Genomic DNA, 25,412 nt, shown 5'->3' with positions numbered 1-25,412 from the left:
GGGTTTTAGAACATATACTGTACTCTAACATTATGAATTACTTCGAAGAAAACGACTGACACACAGTCAGCACGGATTCAGAAAACAGTTCTTGTGAAACACAACTAGCTCTTTAAACTCATGAAGTAATGAGTGCTACTGACAGGGGAGGTCAAATTTATTCCATATTTTCAGATTTCCAGAAGGCTTTCGCCACCGTTCCTCACAAGCGTCTTCTAACCAAACTGCGTGTCTATGGAATATCGCCTCAGTTGTGCATCTGGATTCGTGATTTTTCAGTCAGGAAGGTCACAATTCGTGGTAATAGATGGAAAGTCATCGAGTAAAACAGGAATAATATCCGGCGTTCCCCAAGGAAGTGTTACAGGCCCTCCCATTGTTCCAGATCTATATTAACAACATAAGAGACACTCCGAGAAGCCATCTTAGATTCTTTGCAGATGATGCTGTCATTTACTGTCTTGTAAAGTCATCAGATGACCAAACCGATTTAGGTAAGATATCTTCAGAGTTCGACAAGTGGCAATTGACCCTCACTAAAGAAAAGTGTGAAGTTATTCACAGGAGTACTAAAGAAATCCACTAAATTTTGATTACGCGATAATTAACACTAATGTTAAGGCTGTAACTTCAACAAAATACTTAGGGATTAAAATTACAAACAACCTAAATTGGAACGATCACATATATTATGTTGTGGGTAGAGCAAACCAAAGACTGCGATTCGTTGGCAGAACACTTGGAAGATGCAACAGGTCTACTAAGGAGAATGTTTACACCACGCTTGTCCGCCCTATTCTGCTGTGCGGTGTGGGATCCGCATCAGGTGGAACTGACGGATGACATCGAAAAAGTTCAAAGAAGGGCGGCTCGTCTTGTACTATCGGGAAAATGGGGGAGATAGTGCTGCAGACATGATACGTGAATTGGAGTAGCAGTCATTATAACAAAGGCGTTTTTCGTTGCGACGTGATCTTCTCATGAAGTTTCAATCACCAGTTTTCTCCTCCGATTGCAAAAGCATTCTGTTGGCACCCGGCCCCATAGGAAGAAGTGATCATCACGATAAAATAGGAGAAATCAGGGCTCGCAGAGAAAAATTTAAGTGCTCGTTTTCCCCGCGCGCCATTCGAGAGTAGAACGGTAGAGACTGCTTGAATGTGGTTCATTGATCCCTCTGCCAGGTACATTATTGTGAATAGCAGAGTAATCACGTAGATGTAGAAAGAGGATACTTCCCATTGTACCAGTTACTACGGTTTTTTACCGTTCCATCCACGTATGAAGCGCGGGACGAATGATGACTAAACGTCTCTATGCAAGCTGTAAATAAATTAATGTTTTCTCAGCCATCCCCACGGGGGAGATACGTCGGGAGTTGTATTATATTCCTAAACTGCTCACTTTAAAGTTATTTCTTCAAAGTTTCCGTGGAGGTTTCACGTTAAAGTTTGCACCTATCTTCAAGCATCTGCCGATTGTTTCTTCAGCATCTCTGTGAAATTCTTCCATTTGTCAAATTTACGTTAAAAATCCCCTGTTAGTTCTATCTGACTTTGGTTCCACACACTTGAGCAATATTCTAGGACGGATCGCACGAATCTTTTTTAAGCAATTTCCTTTGAAGACTGATTGCATTTCCCTAGTATTCCACCTATAAACCGCAATTTGCCACTTGCTTTACTCACAACTGAACCTATGTGATCGTCCCATTTCGTATCCCTAAAAATTGTTACACCCCGAATGAGCTGAACTTATCCCAACTGTGACCCACTGATATTGTACTCACGTTTATTTGTTTGATGAAGTGCAAAATTTTAAATTTCTTAACATTTAAAGCAAGTTGTCACTGTTTGCATATGATCACTTAGTGTGCAATGAAGCAAGCAGTAGAGTGATAGCAACTTGACTCGTTGTAATGTGAATAAAGCCGCGCATAACGTTGATAAAGTCCCATCTCTTAGCTTTCACGTCGCGCAACAGGGTGCTTTAATGTTTGTTGAAAGTCGAAAGATCGACGCAAAAGCGTACGCACAGTGACTTTCCCCGCTCACTACCATTCGGTTTCCCTTAGCTGAATAAGGAAAAAAACTTACAGGTCACGGTTGCAGGGTTATAGATACCTACACTATCTGTTTAAATGTAATGCGAAATTGACCACTAACGACACGAAAGGCAGATCCGCCAGTACACACGGAGGCGGACAATATTGCGTTTTCAGTGGAGAAGCAGTGACAGCAGAATGAATCCGTCATGAAAGCTCACTGACTTCGAACGTGGCCCTGCGTAACAAATCCACCAGAGGCATTTCAACCATGCTAAAGCTGCCCAACTCCAGATAGAACCATGACTGCATAAAAAGCTGAAAAAATGGGATACAATTGACGAGCAGCTCCCCATAAGCCGTAGATTTCTGTAGTTCATGCTAAGTCCATGGAACGGACTGGGTTTGGCGAATGGCTGGAGAACGTCACCTGCCAGCGTATGGGATGTCATCAGTGAAGTACGAAAATGGTTGTGTTATACATAGTATGGGGGTTTCTCATGATTAGCGTGCGGTCCCCCCGTTGCACATAAGAAAATGCTAAATGCGTAATTATATGAACACATTTTACAGCACTGTGCACTGCATACCTAAGAGGAACAGTTTGGAGTCGATTATTGTATAAACAAATGTCTACTTTGCTCCAGGCCCTATCGTCTGACCCCACTACCTTAATTTGGTTTTGGTTCTTGAGGAAGAATGGGCTGCGTTCCTCCACAGGCATCGAAACCTTACTGAAAGTAGAATAGAAGCGATGGGTGGACAAACCACTAACAAGTGTCCAGATAGTTTCGACCACACAGTGTACATAATGTGGCAGCTTCCATACATAGTACCAGCGTAGTACCCTCTGTACAAAACGCTGTGCGATTTTACAGAAGTAACATTTATCACTACGGCTTCCGTCTTTAAACTTTTTAGCTGGTACAGGAGGAAAATGAAATGTGAACTGCTCGTAGAACGACTTTCCGGGTTATGGGAGGCGGGCTTTTTACATAATGGAAGTGTAAATACACAGGACTGCTTACTGCACTACTCCGTAACGATCTACTAACGAACGGTGACGATGTTCTCGGTCACTGCGGTTAGGCACATTTAGAGACCCATATTCGAGGTAGTCAGTAACAGTCCTACTGATTTCATCGCGTTTCTTCCGTTGGGTAATTGGAATCAGATGACAGAAATTAATACTGGGTTCACAGGAAAGGAATGTTTGCGAAACGTCAAATAAGCGGTAAACAGACGCACTGTTATGGCGTAGATACAGCAGTCCTCGTGGGACAGAACGCTAAGGCTGTGGAATTTCGCTGCTTGACAGTCTTAATGTAATTTCAGCTTGAAAGTGTGACAGTAATTGACTTCATAAACCACTTGCGAAACAGGAACACGAGCCACAACACTGCATAGCTCGCGAATATAACAACGATGTGACGGGTCTTAGCCGTAGCAAGGAGGTACCTCTCTGTCATTATATATATATATATATATATATATATATATATATATATATATATATGAGGGAGACTGGAAATAAGTATGACTGTCCTTTCAGCTTTTAAAACAATTTCGATAAAGCACCAAACAAACTGGTGACTATACATTTCAGAATCACCATTTCGAAATACGTGCGGTGGAGTATTTTAATTTTCAAGTCTCGTAATTATAAACAATAACGGAAAGAAAACCACTTAATTATAAAGCTGCGATGTGAGACTACAACGTGAGAAATAATAAATTTTCTCACTGAAGAGTGTTCTCAGAATCGAGTGGGGAAGATTGAACAGCGCGGAACATACGCAAATGCGAAAATAGTGGGTTTTTGGATTCCGCTCCTCAATCGCAGGACAGCTTTGCTGTCCGTCTATCAGACAACTCAAAACACTTTTTCTGATGAAGGGGTAGACTTAACTTGAATTTACGTCACAAAGTAAGATCTATGGCCCCTTGGCGGCGTGAAAAAAGGGAAGCTTCTAATTCAATGCAATCAAAAGAAACGGTCATGTGTGTCACGTACTGTATCTTAGTACTTGCAAAAATCTTGGAATCCCAAGGGCTGATATCACGCCAGAATCTGTATCGACAACACTAAAAAATTGTCCAGAATCCATGGAGGAATTGTCTATACACAAAAATGAGTTTTTAAGGATCTCTCAGTGCCCGTGTCGTACCTGCACTTGGCTTTTTTTTTTAAATTTTTACGCAAAAAGCAGAAGTTTTAATGAAAAACTAACTCCAGACAAGGATACAGCTTTGTTTCATTCCATAAAAATGAAAGTCATATAATAAAGATATCTTTTGTGACGGCACTGTTGTATAAAATATTCTCGGACTTCTTGCCCCGTCAGTTCAGTTCATGGTAAACCCTCAAGTTCTCGATGATTACCTCCATCGTTTTCGTCAGGAGCAACTGACTGTCAAAACTGCTGCTGTGGTGGCCTTATATAGCCCGAAGACGGTTTCTGATTTTACATAAAATAAATGTTATCAAACGATTAGGTATTTGGCACTCCGCATTTCGTTCCGCAGCAACGCACTTCGCACATCGCTGCAGTAAGTCTTCCGCTGCATAAACATTCCGCTCATGTAGTCCTAACGCAAGGCGCATGCACGCAAGCCACTTTTCCTCTGTTCCTAAGCAAACTGAATGGTTAATACTGATACAAAGCGCTTAATGCTTGCAGAATAGATATTTATATGTACTTGCTAAATGAAAGAGCGAATAATCGATGAAAAAATTTTCTACATTGGCAATATTTTTATTCGTTACTAAAACAGCGCAAGATATTTCTGACTGCATACACAATGAAAATACGGAGGGTCCACAGAGGCAGGCCGAACGGGAAGGTAGTCTGGTAACTTACTGCCCACTCTCGCGCCACATGTGTAAGGAGCAAAGGGAGCGATAATATGAAGGCTCAATAGCCGACGCTGCGGAAAGCTGACGCTGCCGAACTCTCTCTCTGTGTGTGTGTGTGTGTGTGTGTGTGCGGCGTCCCAGCTGGGCGGTCGATAGGCGACAGGCAAGGAGGAGGGCGGCGGGAGGACAGCGCGACAGCTGACCGGCACGCCGGTGGGAGTGGGCCTAGAAGGTGGGGGGAGGAGGAGAGGGGTGGCTGACCCGACTATACTACCTGCTGGCTCGCCCGCCGGCCGGCAAACATGGCGCGACGCGGCACCGCTACATCTAGACCGCCGCGGCTTTCACTTGCCGCCAACAAAGGAACTCTCGTCACACGTCTCGCGGGCACCAAGTTGCGAACAACTACAACCTACACCTCAGTCTGCCATCACACGCTTTTCAGATCATCGTAAGGAATTTTTGCAATCGTCACAAGCACCTGATACTGTCGCGCACAAGAACTACGCGCCAATTTTAGTCTCATTTCGAAGGATTGCTCTCATTCAGTATCCAGTGAAGAAACGACACTGCTTACGTAAATACAGACGCAATAACGGCCAAAAGGGGATCCCACTTCTTCGATCAAATTTCTTTAGCGCCGCGATGTCACCTACGTAGCGATAATCCTGGGTATCTAGCATTACTGTGGGTTGCAAAGTTTAACATGATGTACTTGCTGTATTTAAAGTTCTGTTAACAAAACATAAGATGTCACACCAAAACTTTGAGAGAGTACTTCTGGCTTGAAAATCCAGCTGGCAAAATCTTGAAAGATTGCTCGTTTCTTTGCCTTGAAGACACTGCTGAAATATGTGATGTTCGAATCTCACAAACCAAACACTGAGAACAGATACGCAGAAAATCCTTCCTTCAATTAGTACACACTCTTAAAAACATCAATCGAGCACCTCGACCAAACAGATCTGTCTTCATCAGAACGATACACCAGCACAACTGTCAACATTTTACGTGACGCTTTAACTGCTTCAATGTTCTCAAGTACCGTGAGTACCATTTTGCTACGACCTCGTTCCGTTACGACGAATGAAAACTCGACAGAACGGACGGCATGAAAACCTGTAAACATGTGATATCAATACGACCATCTTCATTTACTTCTACATCTATACTATGTGAGTGGGTTCTTCACGTTCCATTAAAAAGTGGACCGTGCGAAGAAAGATTGTACAAGCAGTTAATTTAATTTGATTTACGGGATAGATACACAGAGGACTGAAAGGCAATTCTTCAAAATTTCTGAACACACTCTCGCAAGATGTACGTCTTTCACACTTCGACAAAATTTGTTACACACTCTAACTTGTGAAACAAGCCTGTGACCATTCGTACTGTATTTCATTGTACATGCTCCATTTCTCCTGCTACTGTGACCGATACAGTATTCTAGTATGCACTGAAGCAGTGTTTTGTTTGAAATATTTTTTTACACTTGATCCTACCACAGATACTTACCCTGTCACTTGATTTAAATTTACCTAAACATATTTGATCGTTCTAATTCACAGATCAAAGCGTTGTTACAATCAAATATTTGTGTGGCGTGACAAACTACTTGCGACTCATTAATCCGGTAGTAAAAAGTCAACATATTTTCAAGTTTTACGTAATGCACAAATATTTGTTGTCTGCCTTAAAGGAAAATTGCCAGCCTTCTCACCAGAATGATATTTTGTCGAGATCTAACTGGATACTACTGATTTTTCCCTCGTAGATATCTGCATCTACGAAAATCTGAGACTGCCATTAACGAGACTCGCGTAGTCATTTACGCACAATATGAACAGCAAAGGGCAAACCAAATATTGCTTCAATCTCAGTGGATGGTTGCACATAGTTCCTAAATCTTTTTCAAGTTTGGCGTATCAATCTAAAGACTCAGATGTGGTTTCAGCTTTACTGGAAACTGGAATATGCAGGGCTGCACTTCAAAACTACTCAAATGCCCTTTCAATATATCCATTCTTAAGAAAACATTCGCGTCTTCGGCCTTTCTACTGCGGTCTCCTAGCCACATATTAACCAAACACTTCAATTTCTTTTCTCATACAGAGATAGAAGTTTAAATATGAATAAAATCAAATATTGTTGGAAGTTTTACTGTTTGAAGGATGAAAGTAGCGTGACTGATTTGTACTTTTCTTCACGGTGGAAGAGTGAAGTAAACGAAGCACATATTCAGCTCTCTGTAGGACTATGAAAAGGATACAATATGTTGGGCCATTTATCTGTAGAAAAGTAGCAAGGCCACGATAGCAGAACAGGAATTTTAATACCCGTAGCCTTTTCATTTCTATTACTGCACTCTCATTTATCCTTCCGGAACTGAATCAAATTTCCATTTCGTTAGAACATTTCTCGTTCTCCGAGATTACCGTACATCACACCCAGAAAATTGCACATAGTCGAACAGGACAAGAACACAACAGGTTACCATCGTTTACAATTAGGCCAATACTCCTTCTCTAATGAAAAACTCTACACCATTAATGCTCCCGTTCAATAAACCGTTTATTCGTCGCAGACATAAGTGCTTAAGAGTAAATGAAAACGATTGTTCAACAAACTTATTGACTAACAGAAACACGTGTAGATGGTTACATTTCAGAGACTGTTACGAAAAGGCTCGCGAGGGAAGCAGTGACCGTGGCCCGCGACAACCGACTGCTATGTCCATTCCCTGCCGGAGGCATCACTACGGAGGGCGTATGTGTGATAAAGACTTTTCCAAACACGGGATGCTCTTCTCCCCTCAACTGACCTGAATAAACTACGCAAATCCAGTTCAGTGATTTTCTGGGCAGCACCGTGACTTCCTCCTGCTACGTCAGACGTGCTGACTCTCAGGTACGATGCGGCAGCAGCTGTGGGACGTTACAAAAAATATCGATTTCACAAACGAACGCGACAAAAAAAATTGAATGCACACACAATTCTTATTTCTTCCAAAATATGAAGACTTGCTCTGCAAGAATTAGTTTCTTTCAACATATGTGGCAGCGCTGCGGCATTCATTAATTCTAAATTCTATTCAGTATTACAGAAGTTTTTGCCCTCTATAAATTGTGCAACATTTTCAATGATCACGCTTGAACAGTCTAAATATTTCAGTAGTCTGCTTGCAAGAGAACTGGTCGAAACATGGCTACAATATGACCTATTAGTCACCCTGTTTACTACAGGAAATAAGAATATGACAAAATACTCCTTTATCAGCACCACCGCAACCCCCCCCCCCCCCAAAAAGAAAAGTGAGCAGCAGTAAAAAGGTTGTGGAAAATTCATGACTGGACATTTTGGCAAATGACGACCAAACACTCTAAACTGCAGTGCAGGTAGGTGTAGCTCACGCTTTCCAGCGTGGAATTTCACAGATCTCTTTGCAGCACTCTTAAATCCCTACTCACCAAACACTGCACAAAGGAACATGCTTTTGTTGGACGCTGACAGCTCTGAGGCATGCTTCTCCCGTATACTTTGTCAGTGACCAATGTTATAAACAGTAATTCCGCGAAGTACAATCGATTGTTCAAATACCCTGACCGACAGATCTCAAAAAGTTTTCATATAATAATCGATATTTTCAGAATAATCGATACTATTGTCCATATAATATTTTTTTTCGTGCTTCCATGGAAAGAAGACAGTTTGGTTCATGGAAATGCATAGAAAGACTTCTCTCTTACAACAACTACAGCAAGGAATACATATACTCAGAAGCAGTGGTTTGAACAGGTTTCAGTAAGCTGTTCTTCAATTTATACCACAAATGAGTTATTACACGCTTTTGCACTCTAAAAAACTTTCAGTATGTGGAGTTACCCCAAAATATGATAACATATGACATAATCGAGTGAAAGTAAACGAAGTGTGCAAGTCTATTTCTGTCATCCATTACAAGAAAATGCAACATAGTTATGCACATGAAATTTACTACATCTCCTTTGCAATCACGGTCAGGTGGTGTTACAAATCATGATCACATGCTGGATGCACTACCTCCCACCACTCCACAATATGTGCAATTTACAGTCAGAGACTGTTGTGAACCAAAATACTTTGACAAGAGTCTTTTGGTGACAAGTGCAAATTAGAGTCACGATAATAGGCCTTAGCGTCACTCCCAAGCTAGTTACCTTAGTCATCGCACCACAGATTTTACTAAAACGACATGAGAGTTTGATTCACCTCGAATCTGGTAACTTTCTTCCCGATTAAGAAACTTAGTGGACAGAAATTGAAAGCAGCAGCTCAGCAGAATTAATAGACAATATAGCTGAAAAGGAAAGCTCTTCTTAGCCCAATGTTTGTTTGAAAATTGCAAGCTCTGTTATTAGATATTGTCCTATTGGAGTGATATGCCTTGCCTTTACCTTCCTCCTAAACTGACTGGGCCAAGCAGCTAAAGGAATACCTAAACAGTTTGACACTGACTACAAAACTATGGTGCAACTCAGCATGTTTCATATTAATGAATCACTGCCTGGAATTAAAGTAGTGATAAGTGGCAGAAAAAAATCCTACAACTGACTGAGCCACCCATTAAACAGTGAATCTGTATTCTAATGTTCGATGAACCCACAGCCCTACTAAAATTACATATTGCAAATTGATGAATATTCTTTAAGTAGGAACGGTGGCTATCTGTTTTAACGACTGTGACATATTTCCCACAGAATGAAGCATTAATCCCAGCAATATTGATTGAATATACAAACTATATGTTGTGTGACAATCTGTGATACAATGATTATTTTTTCCAACTGTTGATCAGAATGAAGCCTGATAAATCTCTACTGCACACATAAATAAAGAAAAGATTTATGGGGACATTAATTTTGGAACTGTTAAGTTATCCAAGGCATCCAAATAATGAAGATTCCATAACCTGGAGAAATTAAAGTACTAAAATATGAGAACGCAGCATTAAAAATTCTATACAATGTTACCAAAGGAATAGTTTTCCTTTTTGGAATCAGTAGGAATAACAAACTGGACAGAATACAACAGTGTCTTACTAGGCATGGTTAAAATGAGGTAGCACACCCACATGCTTCAGCAACTTATTCTTGCCCAACAGGGCTTTACAGTGTGATGTTAAACACTCGTGCCTCTCGAAAGTTTTTGCAAACATAAATAATTGCCACGGGAAAATGTAAGGTTAAGTCCCAGAAAAATCCTAGGAATGACTGGGGATAGAAAAAACAGTGTTTTTCCCTTGTAGGTAAAAATCATTCGGCGATAAGGGTAAACAAAAAGAAAGCACTATTCTTGCCTTGTCAAAACCAGGGGAAAATAGACCTGGAGATATACCTGAATAAACAAAAGGAAGTTCATATATATATGTGTCCTTAACTGTAAAGATGTCTACAGCAAGAATCAGCCGTGAAAGATTACGTTAGAACTCAAAACATTTTATTTCTGTGTGTAAACATTCGTAGTGGAGGCAGATTTGAGAGATTTGAAATTTGATTTCTTTATTAATAAAAATTAAAATGAAGAGAGATGGATATGCCTGGTGAACTTCCTGCAAAGGCCTTCCAATTATGTGATGAATGACACAATGAATGCTTAACTGATGACACTTTTTATTGGTGTGATTTTCTGAAAATGTAAAATGGGAAGAAGTGAAACTGAGCTGAAACTTAAACTAGTAGTAATGAATTATCAAATTTTCTGAATGTGGGCACAACATGTTCAAATAAACTTCTCAGAATTCTCTAATTTTTCTAGAATACAATCACTACATTTGGCAATACCATAGGTTCATTTCAAAATGTGTCTGGCAACAAACTAAGTAGAAAGTAATGTCTGCTGCAATGTGAAGAGAGCTTGACTGTTCCAGACTGTATGTGTTCATCTCCTTTCAATAAAATGTTATGAAGTACGTCGAAGAATAGATGTCATTTTGGCCCCGATAGATTTAAAGACAGCAAGTACTGAAAGTGGCAGCCAAGACTGCTGATAATATCCAATCATTACATCAATGCAGTTTCTTCAGCAACATCCACAAAAGTGAACAGAGTCTGAAGAGTGTAGTAGTACATTACGCATGGGGTCATTCACTGTGACATAACACTGGACACATGGCAAATCAAGATCGCCAGCCAGTATATACACAAAGTTATGTTCTTGCACCAAGTATGGTTTCCTCACTAACAGTTTGCAAGGACACTGTATCTAGTTTGACAAACTGAATCATATTTTAAGGGCAAATAATGTCATCTGTAATGGAGTTACATTTCCATGCCATCACTTGAGAAAATGTTGGACTGGTGGTCATTGACTTCTACATCTACATACAAACTCCACAAGCCACTCTATGGTGCGTGGCAGAGGGTACCCTGTGCCACTACTAGATATTTCCTTTCCTGTTTCACTTGGAAAGAGAAAATGCAGAAACAGCTGTCTATATTCCTTCATATGAACACTAATTTCTCGTGCCTTATGAGAAATGTTATGTTGGCAGCAGCAGAAACATTCTGCAGTCAGCTTCAAATGCTGGTTCTCTAGCTTTTCTCAATCCTGTTTCTCGAAAGGGACGTCAGTTTCCCTCCAGGTATTCCCATTTGAGTTCCCAAAGCATTTCTTGAACCCACTGCTTACAAATCTAGCAGCCAGCCTTTGAAATGCCTCGATACCTTCCTTCAATGATTGGCCTTTCATCCCAATGAGTTATGTCACCCAGCTCTCTTCAGTGGACTACTTCCTCTGGTACAACACAGTCATGACATCATCCCAATATGCAGGATAAAGTTCATGGTAAAAAGGTTCTCATGCACAGAAACCATTTAATATTTAACTTCTATATTCAAATTTTATCTTAAAAAAGTTTAAGACATTAGTAAAGCAAACAGGATAATTTGCATAATATTGAGATTAGCACTTTGACTGGCATATCAGCCATGTCTCACTGGCATCTGTACTTTCCTGCTTAGTCGCATTAGACAGACGCAGGTGACAACCTTCGCCCTCTGGCAGCAATGACAGCATTGTAAAAAGTCCTCCTGGGCCCATACTGTTTTTAATCTCAAACAAAAGGTAAGGTTGCTAGAAACATGTACGTGTGCATTACACAATTCATTTAATCACAGAACATTAACTGTAAGAAACAGAACATGTCAGTCACACGTGATTGACAGTGCTATAGGTACTTGCCTGCATGTTTGCTTGCTTACTTGAACTAACACTACAGGTAATCACAAGAAACCTACTTGCTGTAATGTGCATGTTCTCAGTGTACAAAAGGGACCCGAACATAAAAGTTAAAACTAGTGTGTGTGTGTGTGTGTGTGTGGGGGGGGGGGGGGGGGGGCATAATAAGCTGGAGAAAAGCCAATGAAGATCTCAAACCTGGAAAAAAGGTGAAGCAAGTGAGTACCTTCTGCCAGGACCGTGGGAAACAGTCTTTCATGTGTTTGGACTGCTTTTGAAATCAATAGTAGTTCTTTTGTACCTTTAAAAAGCAGTCTCCCATGTAACCTTATCAGTAAGTTATTTGCAAAGAATATGTAGCAGACTGTTCTCTTTCATAGTGCAAAATTGGGCCGATCGCTTAGTCCAAAGCTTCAGGAGTGGCAACAGCTTGCCTCAATGTAAAACTGCACTTGACGTCAGGCTCTGAAACTGACATAGCTTTCTGGAAAACAGATAATGTCACATGCATGTGGTTTAGCAGGAAATATTGATGTCAGGCATATAAACCAGGCACAGAAGTATGAAACTGGAATTTCTCCACAGATGGTGCTAGCCATCAGTATAGGGCCCATAAGACCACGTCTGCAGCACCATCTGCTTCCTGTAATGGCTGATGACGAATGTCAACACACAGTAATCCAAGTTCCATACACTGGTATCTGTTTCAAACCCGTAACCATGTCAAGTTTTGTGCGACAAACTACAATTTGCAGACAGCATTGATTTTCTGTTACCTTCTGAAAAAACCTGCTGCAGAATCTCAACAAATGCTTGTTGAAGCTTTTGGCAAACATGCTCTTGGGAAAACAGTGTTTCAAATGCTTTGACACGAGAAACGACGAGCGTGGGAAGCCACGAAAAAGTTTGAAGACAACGAATTGTGGGCGTTATTGGATGAAGATGATACTCAAACTCAATAGGAACTCGCGGAACAATTGGATGTAACACAGAAAGCTGTTTCTCTTCAGTTTAAAGCTATGGGAAAGGCGCAGAAAGTGGGAAAACAGGTTCCGCATGAACTGAATGAAAAACAGAAAGCAAATCGAAACACCACTTGTTAAATGCTGCTCACCAGATAGTAAACAACGTCGTTTCTCTATCGAGGTGATGAACAGTGGATATATTTTGAGAATCCTACGTGTTGTAAATCCAGGCAAACCATCTACGACCACTGCAAGACCAAATCACTTAGGACAGAAGAAAATGCTCTGTCTGGTGGGATCAGAAGGGTGTCGTCTATTATTTGCTGCTAAAACCTGATAAAACCATTAACACTGATCACTCCCAACAGCAATGGTCAATTTAAATTGAGCATTATGCGAAAAATGACCGGAATGTGGACAAAGGTAACACAGAGTCATATTGTGCCATGACAAAGCCCCATCACATGCAGCAAAACATGCTAGGGGAATTATCAAGGCTCTCAGTTGGGAAATACTAGGGCATGCAGCTTATTCTCCAGATCTGATTATCATCTATTTTGCATCACTGGGGCACACTCTCACTGAATAACGCTTCAATTCGTATGACAATATACAAAAATGGTGCACTGACTGGTTCGCTTCAAAAGAAGACTTTTTTTTATGGAATTCGTAGCCTGCCGGAGAGCTGGGAGAAATGAATAAATACCATTGGAGATTAAACTGAATGAAATATTGTTTTTGAGTTTCAAACAACATACATGTAATTATTGCAACCAAATTCTGGTTTCACACTTCTACACCTGGTATAACTGACATGGCACCCAGAGCTTATCAGACGGCTCTAGCAAGATCCATTTCCAATAAGTGAGCTAGCAGCCAGCAGGTTAACAATGTTGGCTGACTGAAGAACCTGGCATCAATCTTTACTATGTATGTCTTGTATCATTCAGTTTTTGGGCTCCATCATGGAATTCCAACCTTCCCTAAGGTTACAGTAATAACAGTGTTAATAAGGATAAAGTATTATTTACATCTAATCTGGAAGTTTGAAAAAGTAGTAATCTTCCACCGATCAAAACAATTGGTGTTTCTGTCAGAATATTTACAATTCTTCAGGAATTCCTCTCGCACCTAACTTGAGTTGCTATTTTCATCAAGTTTACCCCGATTTTGTCTCAACTTCACTAGTATTTAAAAAGGGATTCCTTCAAATCTATAGAGAAACATTTACTTACTTCTTGTGGTACTAACTAATACGAAATTAACTCGCACAGAAGACAGTAGAAATACCCATTTCTCTCACTGACACCTGTTACAGAGCATATTTTTGTCACAATGTTCCAACTGTTTTCCGAAAAATACCCCTTCCCTTTTACATTTACTAACTCATTGTTTTTAAATAAGCTACTTCAGACTTTTACATCACACACAAAATATCTCAGAGTAATTTCGTGGCAGACTTAATGTGATCTAACAACAGCACGAATAGCAATCTAAATCATAAAAAGTGTTACAGCTCTGCCTTAGTGACTCCTCAAACAGTCGACTACACTACATCCACTAGTTTGCTTAGTGTCTGTCTATACCTCAGGTGGCTTTCAAGGTTTTTGTCAATTATCTTGCAGCATAAACCTAAGTTACAATCAGTATTCCCTCATAACTTGCATGTTTCACACCTTATTAATGACTTTTTAGCAGTGGTAATTAAAACATTGTATCACAAAATCAAGTCCATCCTATCTCCTAATGCCTCATTTATCCATCAATCACTTAGACATAAATGACTACCACTATATTAATTTCAATGACTCTACCACTACACATTAATGATTCATATTCTCAAAACTAATATATACATATGTAAATCCAAGCACTGGATCGTATATGGGGGTAAAATAAAAGATAAAATCAGTGTTAACGTATCTATGCACTTTCTGAATGTTGTAGTTAGCATAATTATGAGGACGTGCTGGAAAGTAATACCTCCAAATTTTTTACTCTGTTCTCAATTCTGGGAGAGGTATTACATGTCATCGATATTACTCAGTCGACTTTCCCGCTTCAATGATGAAAGCTGCAACCCACTGCCATTAGGTGACTCCAGATTGTAGCATGGGGGTGTGTAACCTATGTATGTACAGTGAAACCTCAAAAAACTAAAAGCACGAGATCAGAGAGAGTGTCCACATATGGAGCACCTTCTCCTTCAGCGTGACAATACCAGACCACAAACAAGTGCTTTAACATCTACAACAAACCATGCCTTGGGTTCAATGTCATTTATCATCCTCCACACAGTCCCGATTTAGCCACATCCGATTTTCATCTGTTTCCAAAATTCAAACAAGACCTTTGAGGACTTCACTTTGATAGTTATGAAGCGAAGGAAGCAGACATGAAGTTGTAGCTCCATCAGAAATGTTAAACATTCTACAGTGGCAGTATCACCAAACTGGTCACTTGTTGTGATCATCGCCAATAAAACAATGGAAAAATCCAGGATGGAATAATGACAATATTATGAAAAAGAGAGATTACTACTCATTTTATAGTGGATATGCTGAGTCACATATAGGCACAAAAAGAAGACTGTTAAACAATTGAGCTTTCGGCCAAAAGGCCTTTTTCTAAAGTAGACAACATACACAAACATTCATGCAAGCACAACACACACACACACACACACACACACACACACACACACACACACACAACCTCTGTATCTGGATATGTATACACAAAGACTAAAAATGTAGAATGTTAGTAGAGTTTGCCCTAAGAGTTGTCAAATAAATTCTGAGGTATTACTTTTTCACATGTTCTCGCTCATCAGCAGAATACCTGCCAGGATTGTGCTAAGCTCAATACACCTCATTCCTGCAGCCCAGTACACTGTCCCCCCTCTATATATTTTTTCACTTCAGTTGCTGATCTTCCTAGTGTCGGAAGTTCCATGCGGCTTTTCGCGGATGGTGCTGTAGTATACAGAGAAGTTGCAGCATTAGAAAATTGCAGCGAAATGGAGGAAGATCTGCAGCGGATAGGCACTTGGTGCAGGGAGTGGCAACTGACCCTTAACGTAGACAAATGTAATGTATTGCGAATGCATAGAAAGGAGGATCCTTTATTGTACGATACGATAGCAGAACAAACACTGATAGCAGTTACTTCTGTAAAATATCTTCTCTAATAACACTAGTAGGTAACCACATAACAACCAGCAGTATCCTAACTGTAATAATTTTATGTTCGATACAGTTACCGGATAAAGTGAATGCAGAAGTCGCCATTCATTTCTTAGCCTACTAACGAGAAATTGGATTCATCAGAGCTGTTAAAGTATACAGTTTTAAAACTTGAGCTATAGGGGTTTCAAACTGTGCTGAATAAAAGGTGTAAATGAGATTCGACCACACCAACAACTACTTTATACGGCTCTTCCGGGTGAAAAAGTACGAATCCTTGTCTCAAACGCTGCCCCCGAAGCCAGGGCAGACGACATCATGTATGACACAAACATAAATAATACTGAGTCCTCTCAATTCGGCAATAAGACAGCATCAACAACACAAAATTGTACGACTTTGGGGACTAAATTTGCTATGGATTTTCTCTAACTTAAGTTTAACCACGGTTCATGCACGTCTTTTGAAATTACAACTTGACATGGATATAAATATACATCATCCTGCGTGAAAGCTTTTATCACATAGACACCATGATAACGAAAGTAGCCCTCTTACGACGAAAACAGAAAATTAAAACTGGTTTGAACTGCACCGAGCTGTATAAATATATCACTGACATGCATAAATAACTGCCAAGCAAACATCTGGCATACGTCTAAACAAAAGAAGGGATTTATTGAATGTAAAGTGTTACTCGCATCAAATGACACAAATGAAAAGTCACTCACCTAGCCGTAACTCTCCGAAGTTTCCACTTCCTATTTTCTTCCCAACTTTGAAGTTTGGGCCAACCATCAACAGACCCGAACTGCTGGAGACACTGTGTTTGCTAGTATGCATGCTAGTTCTCGTACCTCCTGTACTCGTACGTGATACCCTCTTTGCAGCTTCTTCTCGCAAATCTTTGTCCATTTCCCTATTCCTAGTTTCACGTCTCTGCATTCTGTGGGGTAACACTCAAACCGTACTAAATGGATTAGCACTGCAAATGGCTGCTCTTGTCACAGGTAGGCTCCGAGCCTACAGACGAATCTTGCAGCCATGCAATATTTCGCTGCACACGTTTGGCTTCTCCTCTCATTCACTTCATTCAAATAACCATCATGGACGCAAACATGTGGGCCGTGTAAACATCCGTGGTTTTCGTGCATTGCTAAATCAGAAAAATTACATGTAAGCAGTCACTATGAAGACAATGCACGCACACATCCATTATTTCCCATATTCCTGTTTCCGTCAGGTCGCGGACTGATACAAGAGTACAACGGGAGTATATTCACTGATATATAATGTTCACTTGAGTACAAAGAGAAAGTAAAAATAAATGCCTTAAAAATGACGGAAGAATAAAATAAATCACAAACCACACAAGAATTTTCCCAACATTACATACATGATTATGACATCTCACTAAAAATTTTGATGTTTAAATTGCAATTGTTACCAAAGATAATCTTTCCTGTTTCTCTACGTCATTTAATCAAAGAGATTCCCAAGACAGACTACACATAAGCCAGCAGTGTAAATGATAATATTATGATGCGAGGAGCGTTAATGTTATGAGATTGTTAAGTCGTTTGTACCCCTGTAAACATTTGGACAATCATAGGGTTTTTTTTCTGTTGATGGACCCAATTAATAATAGTTTTTCATAACTACGTCTAAATCAATGACGTGTTTGCTCTGTAGGTTATTTGAAGTATGCGCAGACATTGCCTTCTACTTGGAACAAAAATTACAGATGTATGAAAGTCCGTAACATTTCTGTGGTCTAAAGCGGCGTTTGTAACGTATGTTGTGTATTTTTTGGATGATTTTCAGAATATTTGTTTGATTAGACATAACATTAAAGTACCCAATGAACGGAACATGCGTGAAAACCGAGTCGCTTACATGTGGTGTAACTGGAAAATTGATCTATTTTGTATTTTCAAAATAAAGAACTCTCTGAACTGCAAGTAAACGTATTAGAAAAGTCTCAAGCAACGAGACAAGTAAAATACTATCTTGTCTTGTACATAAACAGGAAACATGACATTATCAGACTTCTATAACCACAAATCTCTATAAGAAAGAGTAATATTAATAGAAAAATAAGTTTCGTAAAGCAGTATCGAAACTAACTTGTTTCTCACATTGGTTATTCTGTAGGTAGGTTTAAAGGACAAGGGGTGTGTATGTCAACATGGTTAGCATAAACTTGTGCACGGGATATGACAGGTGCTAGTGGATTTAAAGCTGTCAACAGTGCGTTATCAATGACAGAGGATATGTGCAATCGCTGTTAATTTCTACTCCACATCACCATACCCTTTGCATTTCTCGGACTTAGTTTTTTCAGGAAAGTGAGTCAACGACTCAACCGGAAGATGTCTGATTGCATGCAACAACTGCAAAAATAATCCATGGTGGCAAACTAGTTCATATTTGATTGTAACAATATATAGGTCCCCACTGGGAGATTTTGAAGTATTTATAAGGAATCTGGATTCCATTGTGTACTCTCTGTCAGACAGCAGCAAGCAGTTAATAGCCTGGGGTGACTTCAATGTAGATTTTCTAAGGGATACTGATAGAAAAAATTATCTGAAAAACTTATCTGGCTCCAACAATTTAATCTCAGTACTTAACTTTCCAGCACAGGTGGATAAAGACAGTAGGACAGTAAATGATGTTTTCTTTGGTGAAACTCAAAGCAAGAAAATAACTGTTTGCACAGTAACAAATGCTCTCTCTGATCGTGATGCACAGTTAGTTAGGATTAATAACATAGCATCTTACAGTTTGGATATTCCTCAGTGGAAATCAGATAAAATAATTAATGACTCCAGGACAAATGTTTTAGAGTGGTTTACAGGAAATGACATGGGATGTAATTTATAATGAACCAAATGCCAACATAAAATTTAATCTATTCCATGATAAATTTATATCATTATCTGAAAATAGCTGTCTGCATAAGTTAATTAGAAAGGACACTAAACAGCCATGTAAAAAAACCAAGGATCACTAGTGGGATTAAAGCTTCTTGTGAAAGGAAAAGGGAACTGTTTCTTTTTAGCAAGAATAAGTAGGGTCCTGCAGTGGTTGCACATGTAAAAATTACTAAGAAAGTTTATTAAAAGGAACAGGCATATTGTGTCAGAAATCAGTACAGCAGACGTAAGGATATGTGGCGTGTAGTAAAATGAGAGATAGTACAGTCGGTCACAAAACATGACAACATCACTTTTGAACTGAATGGAAGGACTGCAAATGATTAGTCACAGGTAGCAAATGAATTTAATAATCATTTCATAAATATAGTAGAAAGCATAGGGATTAACAGCTCAAGATCAAAATCAGAGCAGTGTGCTATCTGTCATAAAATTCAATCATATGAATAACATCTCCTCCTGAAATTAAGAAAATTGTATAGTTTCTCAATAATAGAAGCTCCTGGTTATCATGCTGTTTCCAATAGAGTACTAAAAATTTGGTCCCATGTAATAAGTCCAGTCTTATCTGAAATATGCGATGCATCACTAACTCAAGGCATTTTTCCATAGAGACTGAATTATGTAATTGTTAAACCCCTCTTTAAGAAAGGTGATAAGAGAGATGACAGTGACTACTGACCTGTTTCACTGCTGACATCATTACCCAAAATTTTTGAGCAGATGATGTATTCTAGAATAGTATCTTACCTTAGCAACAATAGTATTCTTAGCAAATCACAATTTGGGTTTCAGGAGAGTTGCTCTACTGAGAATGCCATTTACACATTCACTCACCAGATATTACAAGCATTTAAAAATAAAATAGTGCCAGTTGGCATTTTCTGCAATCTCTGTAAGGCATTTGACTGGGTGAATCACAGTATTGCCCTAGGTAAATTGACTTCTTTTAGGATTAATGGGGTAGCCAACCAATGGATAATGTCATACCTAACCAAAAGAATGTAGAAAATTATACTTAGTAATTCAAGCAATATAGTCCAGGGACATAATTCTGACTGGGGAGAAATCACATGTGAGGTTCCCCAAGGTTCAACCTTAGATCCACTACTATTCCTCATTTATGTAAATGAACTGTCTAGTGCACAACAAGCAGAATTAGTTCTTTTTGCAAATGACACTAGTATTGCATTCAGTCCAAGCATGCATACAGAAACAGAAGAAATGGTAAACAAAGTTAACATTCAGTTCTGCACACCTAGAGGTACTCCACCGATGTTAAGTGAAAACATGAGGTAATAATAAATAAGGCGGAAACTTAAAATTCTTAGGTGTCCATATTGATGATACTTTAAATTAGAGAAGAAAATCATTTGGAAACTCTTAAAACAACTTAGGCCTGCCACATTTGTGTTTGGAATCATTGCAAATTCTGGCGAGAGACAAATAAGTAGGCTGACAGAATTTGCATATTTTCATTCAATAATGTCCTATGGAATAACGTTCTGGGGTAAACCTTTTTTTTAAGAGAGAAAGTCCTCATGTGCAAAAACATGTGGTGCTCGCCCATTATCATCTTGTAGATATCTGTTCAAGGAGTTGGGCATTCTGACTACTGCTTTACAATATATTTGTTCCCTCATGAAGTTTGTTGTAAGTAATTCAGTACAGTTCAAAAGAAACAATGAGGTACGTACTTGCAATACCAGAAGGAAAAATGAGATTCATTACCCTACATTAATGTTGTCTTTTGCACAAAAAGGGGTGCACAATGCTGCAAGAAAAATTTTTGATCACTTACCCAGTGATATTAAATGTCTGACTGACAAGAAAGTAAATTTTGATAACAAACTGAGAAAGTTTCTCTTCGACAACTCCTTCTATTCTGTAGAAAAACGTCTGTACCATAATGTGTAAAAGCTGGTGGGTACAAATTGTAACTCACATCTTACTATCTTTTTTCTTTTTGTAAAAAAGATAAATTAATAAAAAAATAGAAATGTTCATAATATATAACTGTGCACAGATTAATTTATGATGTGAATGTAACATTACCATTTCTACATCATTACAATCTATCGTGCAAAATGATCCATGGAACATGTAACTTAACTAAATTTTCTCGATGTTTTTACAACATAGTGAAATTTGGTCACCTTTGGGTAGTTTCTGTAATGTGGGTAGCCACAATTGTGTCGCAGTTAAGCAAGAGACACTTCTCTCACCAGAATAAAACTTTGCCTGACATTGCATATAGTAGATGTGCACTACATTCCACTAACTTCAGTATTGAATTTACCTATTAAAACTCCCAGCAGTTTAGGGAAATAGAATTAGGGCAGCAAGAGGAGGAAAGACACAGTGGACAGATCTTGATCACCAGATATTACCACTGTGCCCTGGACTTAATTCCAAATCTGTTTACAGTATTTCATGAGCTAAAGACACTGTTAAATATGCTACGTAAGGCATGTAATCACAATTGTGTTCAATGAGAAGTAGATTGTGCTAGTGTCATAGTTTGTCTTCTGTTTCATTTCTATGTCAACACCATATGGTTACAAAATGAAACACTTACATGACATACTTGCCATAGTTGGTCAGTGAGTGCTTGGATTAATATTTTTCACTCTTTTCATAACTCCACTGAAAGATATTATTAGCATAAAAAGCAAAGTAAAAATTCAAACAACGGGAAATCCATGATGAAATAATGACAATGTTATGAAAAGGATAGGTTGCTATTCACCATACAGTGGAGATGTTGAGTGGTAGACAGGCACAACAAAAAGACCACTAAACTAGGCTTCTGGCCAAAAGGTCATCTTTTGAAATCGACAGAAAGAAACACACATACAGAGAGAGAGGGAGAGAGAGAGAGAGAGAGAGAGAGGGAGAGAGTCTCTGGCCACCTGTCTTCGCAGCCAGAGACAGTGGCTATGTGTGTGTGAGTTGTGTTTGCATGGATATGCATCTGACTGTGTGTGTGTGTGTGTGTGTAGTTTACTTATACAGCTATCTTTTTGTTGTGCCTGTCTTTGCTTCAACATCTCCACTATATGATGAGTAGCAGTCTATCCTTTTCATAACATTATCAAAGGAAGAATTAATTTTATTATAATTTTTCAAAATTGTAGTTTGCTTAAAACTTAGGCTCTCATCCAGGAAAACACATAGCTTTTTCCCCTTCCATTTTCAAGACTGAATAACTTCTGTCTCAAATAATTAACAAGACTAGTGGCATACAATTCTAAGTTTAAATTTAATAACTCTTATTACATTTGAAAGCACTCATAAATGAATATGTTTACTATTCTTGCTAAAACTGTAAATGATTTAGGTTGCCAATGGAGGAAAATTTGTTACTTCATTAAGGCCTTGAACCCAAAAAATTAAAAGAAATTTGATTTTCAACTTCATCATACTAGATTTCTTTTTAATTTTTTTTAAAGAGATGACCAATAATTTTTTTTATCTGTTGCATACTTTCAGGGCACCACTATTGAACTATTGATAATAGATATGTATGAATCTGATGAACTGCATTCTTAATTCAGAAAAAATAGGACTGGTAAAACAGTGATACAGATGACCGAATTGAAATACAAAGAATATCATGTAGCTATGCCACTATTTGTTTCAGACGCTAATGTTCAGGAAAGGAAAGTCTGCCAAACTTAGTTACTTCTCTCTCTCATGTATGTAACAATTTTTTTGTTTTTTTTTCTGTACCAAGAACAATTCTTAAATGTGTCAAATCCATAGAGACATGGTGAAAGAAATCCAGTGTAGCAGGAGTGGCCTCGAAAGCATGTAAACTCACGGGATCAAAAAAGGAGCCAGCAGCGAATGTCCTTAGTGTGTGCAGCAATGGAGAGCAAATAAGTTTTGTGTTATATGTTACCTGGAGTGTGTGTATAAATCAAAGAACATTGTAAATAGGGACAAATGAGACAATAGGGACAAATGAGACAGGGCAGTTGTGAAGACACTTAACTCGTATTTGGGAGGACAAAGTTTGTTTTGTCCGGCCATCCTGTTAGGTCATCCTAAATCACTTCAGACAAATTCTGCAGTGGTTCCTTCATCAGGGCCACAGCCAACCACTTGTCTCTCATAAAGGCATACTTGTATATTATGTATGTATGTGTATTTTATTTTTGTTTTTTATGAGAAATCCTTGGATGAATAAATAAACATATAAACCAATAGACAACTTCAACATTTTGTTAATGTAGGACTAGCAAACCTTTTATTTCAAGAAACGTTTAATAAAAGTCTATAATATATATTGCAACATTGCAACATTTGTGATAATCTCCTCATGATAGAAACCATTGCCATGTGAGTTTTAATTGCTGATACATGGTGCCTATGTCACATTCATTCACAGACATAAACCTGCATACAAATTGTTTGGCATCAGTCATGGGTTGCACACAATGGGAATTCTCACATATAAGTAGGTTCTTTATCTTTCGTATTTTATAGTTTATTAAACAAGAAGCAAATAAAGAAGTTAAACATTATATTTTGACCTCAAACAAGCACTTCATTGTACAATGATATTTTAGTCTCTCTCTCTCTCTCTCTCTCTCTCTCTCTCTCTCTCTCTCTCTTTTCCTCCCTCCTTCCCTCCCCCCTCCCTCCTTCCTTCCCTTCCCCCTCCGCATCTACCTGTCTTATCTGTATGTAAAATAAGGGAAGTGCAACAGCTCGCCTATAGTGGATTGATTCATGGAGCACAGTAACACATAACAGAAAACAGCATTCACACTAGATTCTCTGTCTTATCTTTTTGCAACATGAGAAATAACGTATTAAAGCAATTGTAATAAATAATTTATGGTTTTGCCACCACATGCTGACAACGCCTATGTTAAATAGTCTCATTCCTCAGTTACAATGAATGGTGGTGAATGGGCTTTTTATGTATAAGAATGCAAACAATGGAAACCCCAGGTTGGAATATCAATAATGTAAGGAAAAGGTAGATTGCTACTCACTGTAAAGATGACATGTTGAGTTGCAAACAGACATAATGAAAAGACACATACACATTAGCTTTTGGCCACAGCCTTCATAGAAAAGGAAATACACACAAACACACACACAGACAGAGAGAAGAGAGAGAGAGAGAGAGAGAGAGAGAGAGAGATACTTCATTCACATAAGCAAGAGAGATAGTTCATTCACATAAGCAGGCACACCTCACACACACATGAGAACCATCTCTGGTCTGAGCTCCTGTAGATGGCAGTTGTGTGTTTGAGGTGTGCATGCTTGTATGAATTAATGTTTGTGTGTGTATTTCCTTTTCTGAAGAAGGTTTTGACCAAAAGCTAATGTGAATGTGTTTTCATTGTGCCTGTCTGCAATTCATCATGTCATCTTTTCTGCGAGTTGCAGTCTTGTATTGTTAATGTGACAGGGAAGTTTTAGGAAAGGAACTCTAATGTGTATACAGGTTGTGTACTATCTTAAAGCTTACCTTTGTCCTGCAACTCACTGCATGTGGTAAATACATGTTTTCCAGGTTCATCTTCTTACTGTGATATAAGTACTTTATTATCCAGCCTAATACCAGTTACAGGAGATGTATCTGCACATTGCAGCAAGTCTGCATACCAAGCCAATAGCAAAAAACGAAAAAAAGAAAGAACAGTAAGTAATGAATTCAGGATTTCTCCTTTGATTCACATACAAAACTGAAGTAATTGCTGGGCGGTTAAAATTTTGCAGCACTAATGGATAATGAATTTGAAAATATCATTAAAATCAGTCTCTCTGTTGGAGTGACCAGTGTTAAGAAAATGACTTATGTGTAAACTGATGCAATGGTTAATACTTACAAATAGTATAAGCAAGAAAGTATGTCAGTTTTCATCGTTATCTATCATGAATAAAATTTTTGCTTCTAAAACAATACATATCAGCATACTGAAACATAAAGAGGAATGCAATAAATAAACTTATTCAACTGAGGTGGTTGTGATAAAAATTGATGTTCTTCAACAAGTTAAAGCAGCTGCAGTAACCAAAAACAATTGGAAAAAATGTTACAATACACAGTACCCACTGAGTAGGGCATACTCACCACTAACACAGCTCACTACACAATGTTATCAAACATTATACAACATTATCACACTTATCAACACCATAAAATTTATATTTATTTATCAATATTACAACTGATTCTGCCGT

General features: G+C 38.7%; 1 protein-coding gene across 2 annotated transcripts in view; it reads right to left on the bottom strand.

Annotated features, from left to right (window-relative positions):
• Positions 1–17,632, bottom strand: part of LOC124621774 (casein kinase I) — a 306,630-nt gene extending 288,998 nt beyond the window's left edge. The window contains exon 1 of one of the 2 annotated variants that reach the window (XM_047147207.1): positions 16,998–17,632. In XM_047147207.1, the coding sequence (XP_047003163.1) occupies positions 16,998–17,211 (214 nt within the window). In that variant the 5' untranslated portion in view covers positions 17,212–17,632. The remainder of the gene's footprint in view (positions 1–16,997) is intronic. The other variant, XM_047147208.1, reaches the window with a different exon arrangement.
• Between the last annotated feature and the right edge of the window lie 7,780 nt (positions 17,633–25,412).

Source organism: Schistocerca americana, chromosome 7 (genome assembly GCF_021461395.2).
Source record: "Schistocerca americana isolate TAMUIC-IGC-003095 chromosome 7, iqSchAmer2.1, whole genome shotgun sequence".
Classification (NCBI taxonomy): domain Eukaryota; kingdom Metazoa; phylum Arthropoda; class Insecta; order Orthoptera; family Acrididae; genus Schistocerca; species Schistocerca americana.
Note: the sequence above shows the minus strand (reverse complement) of the source record. Positions and strands in the feature narration are given on the sequence as shown.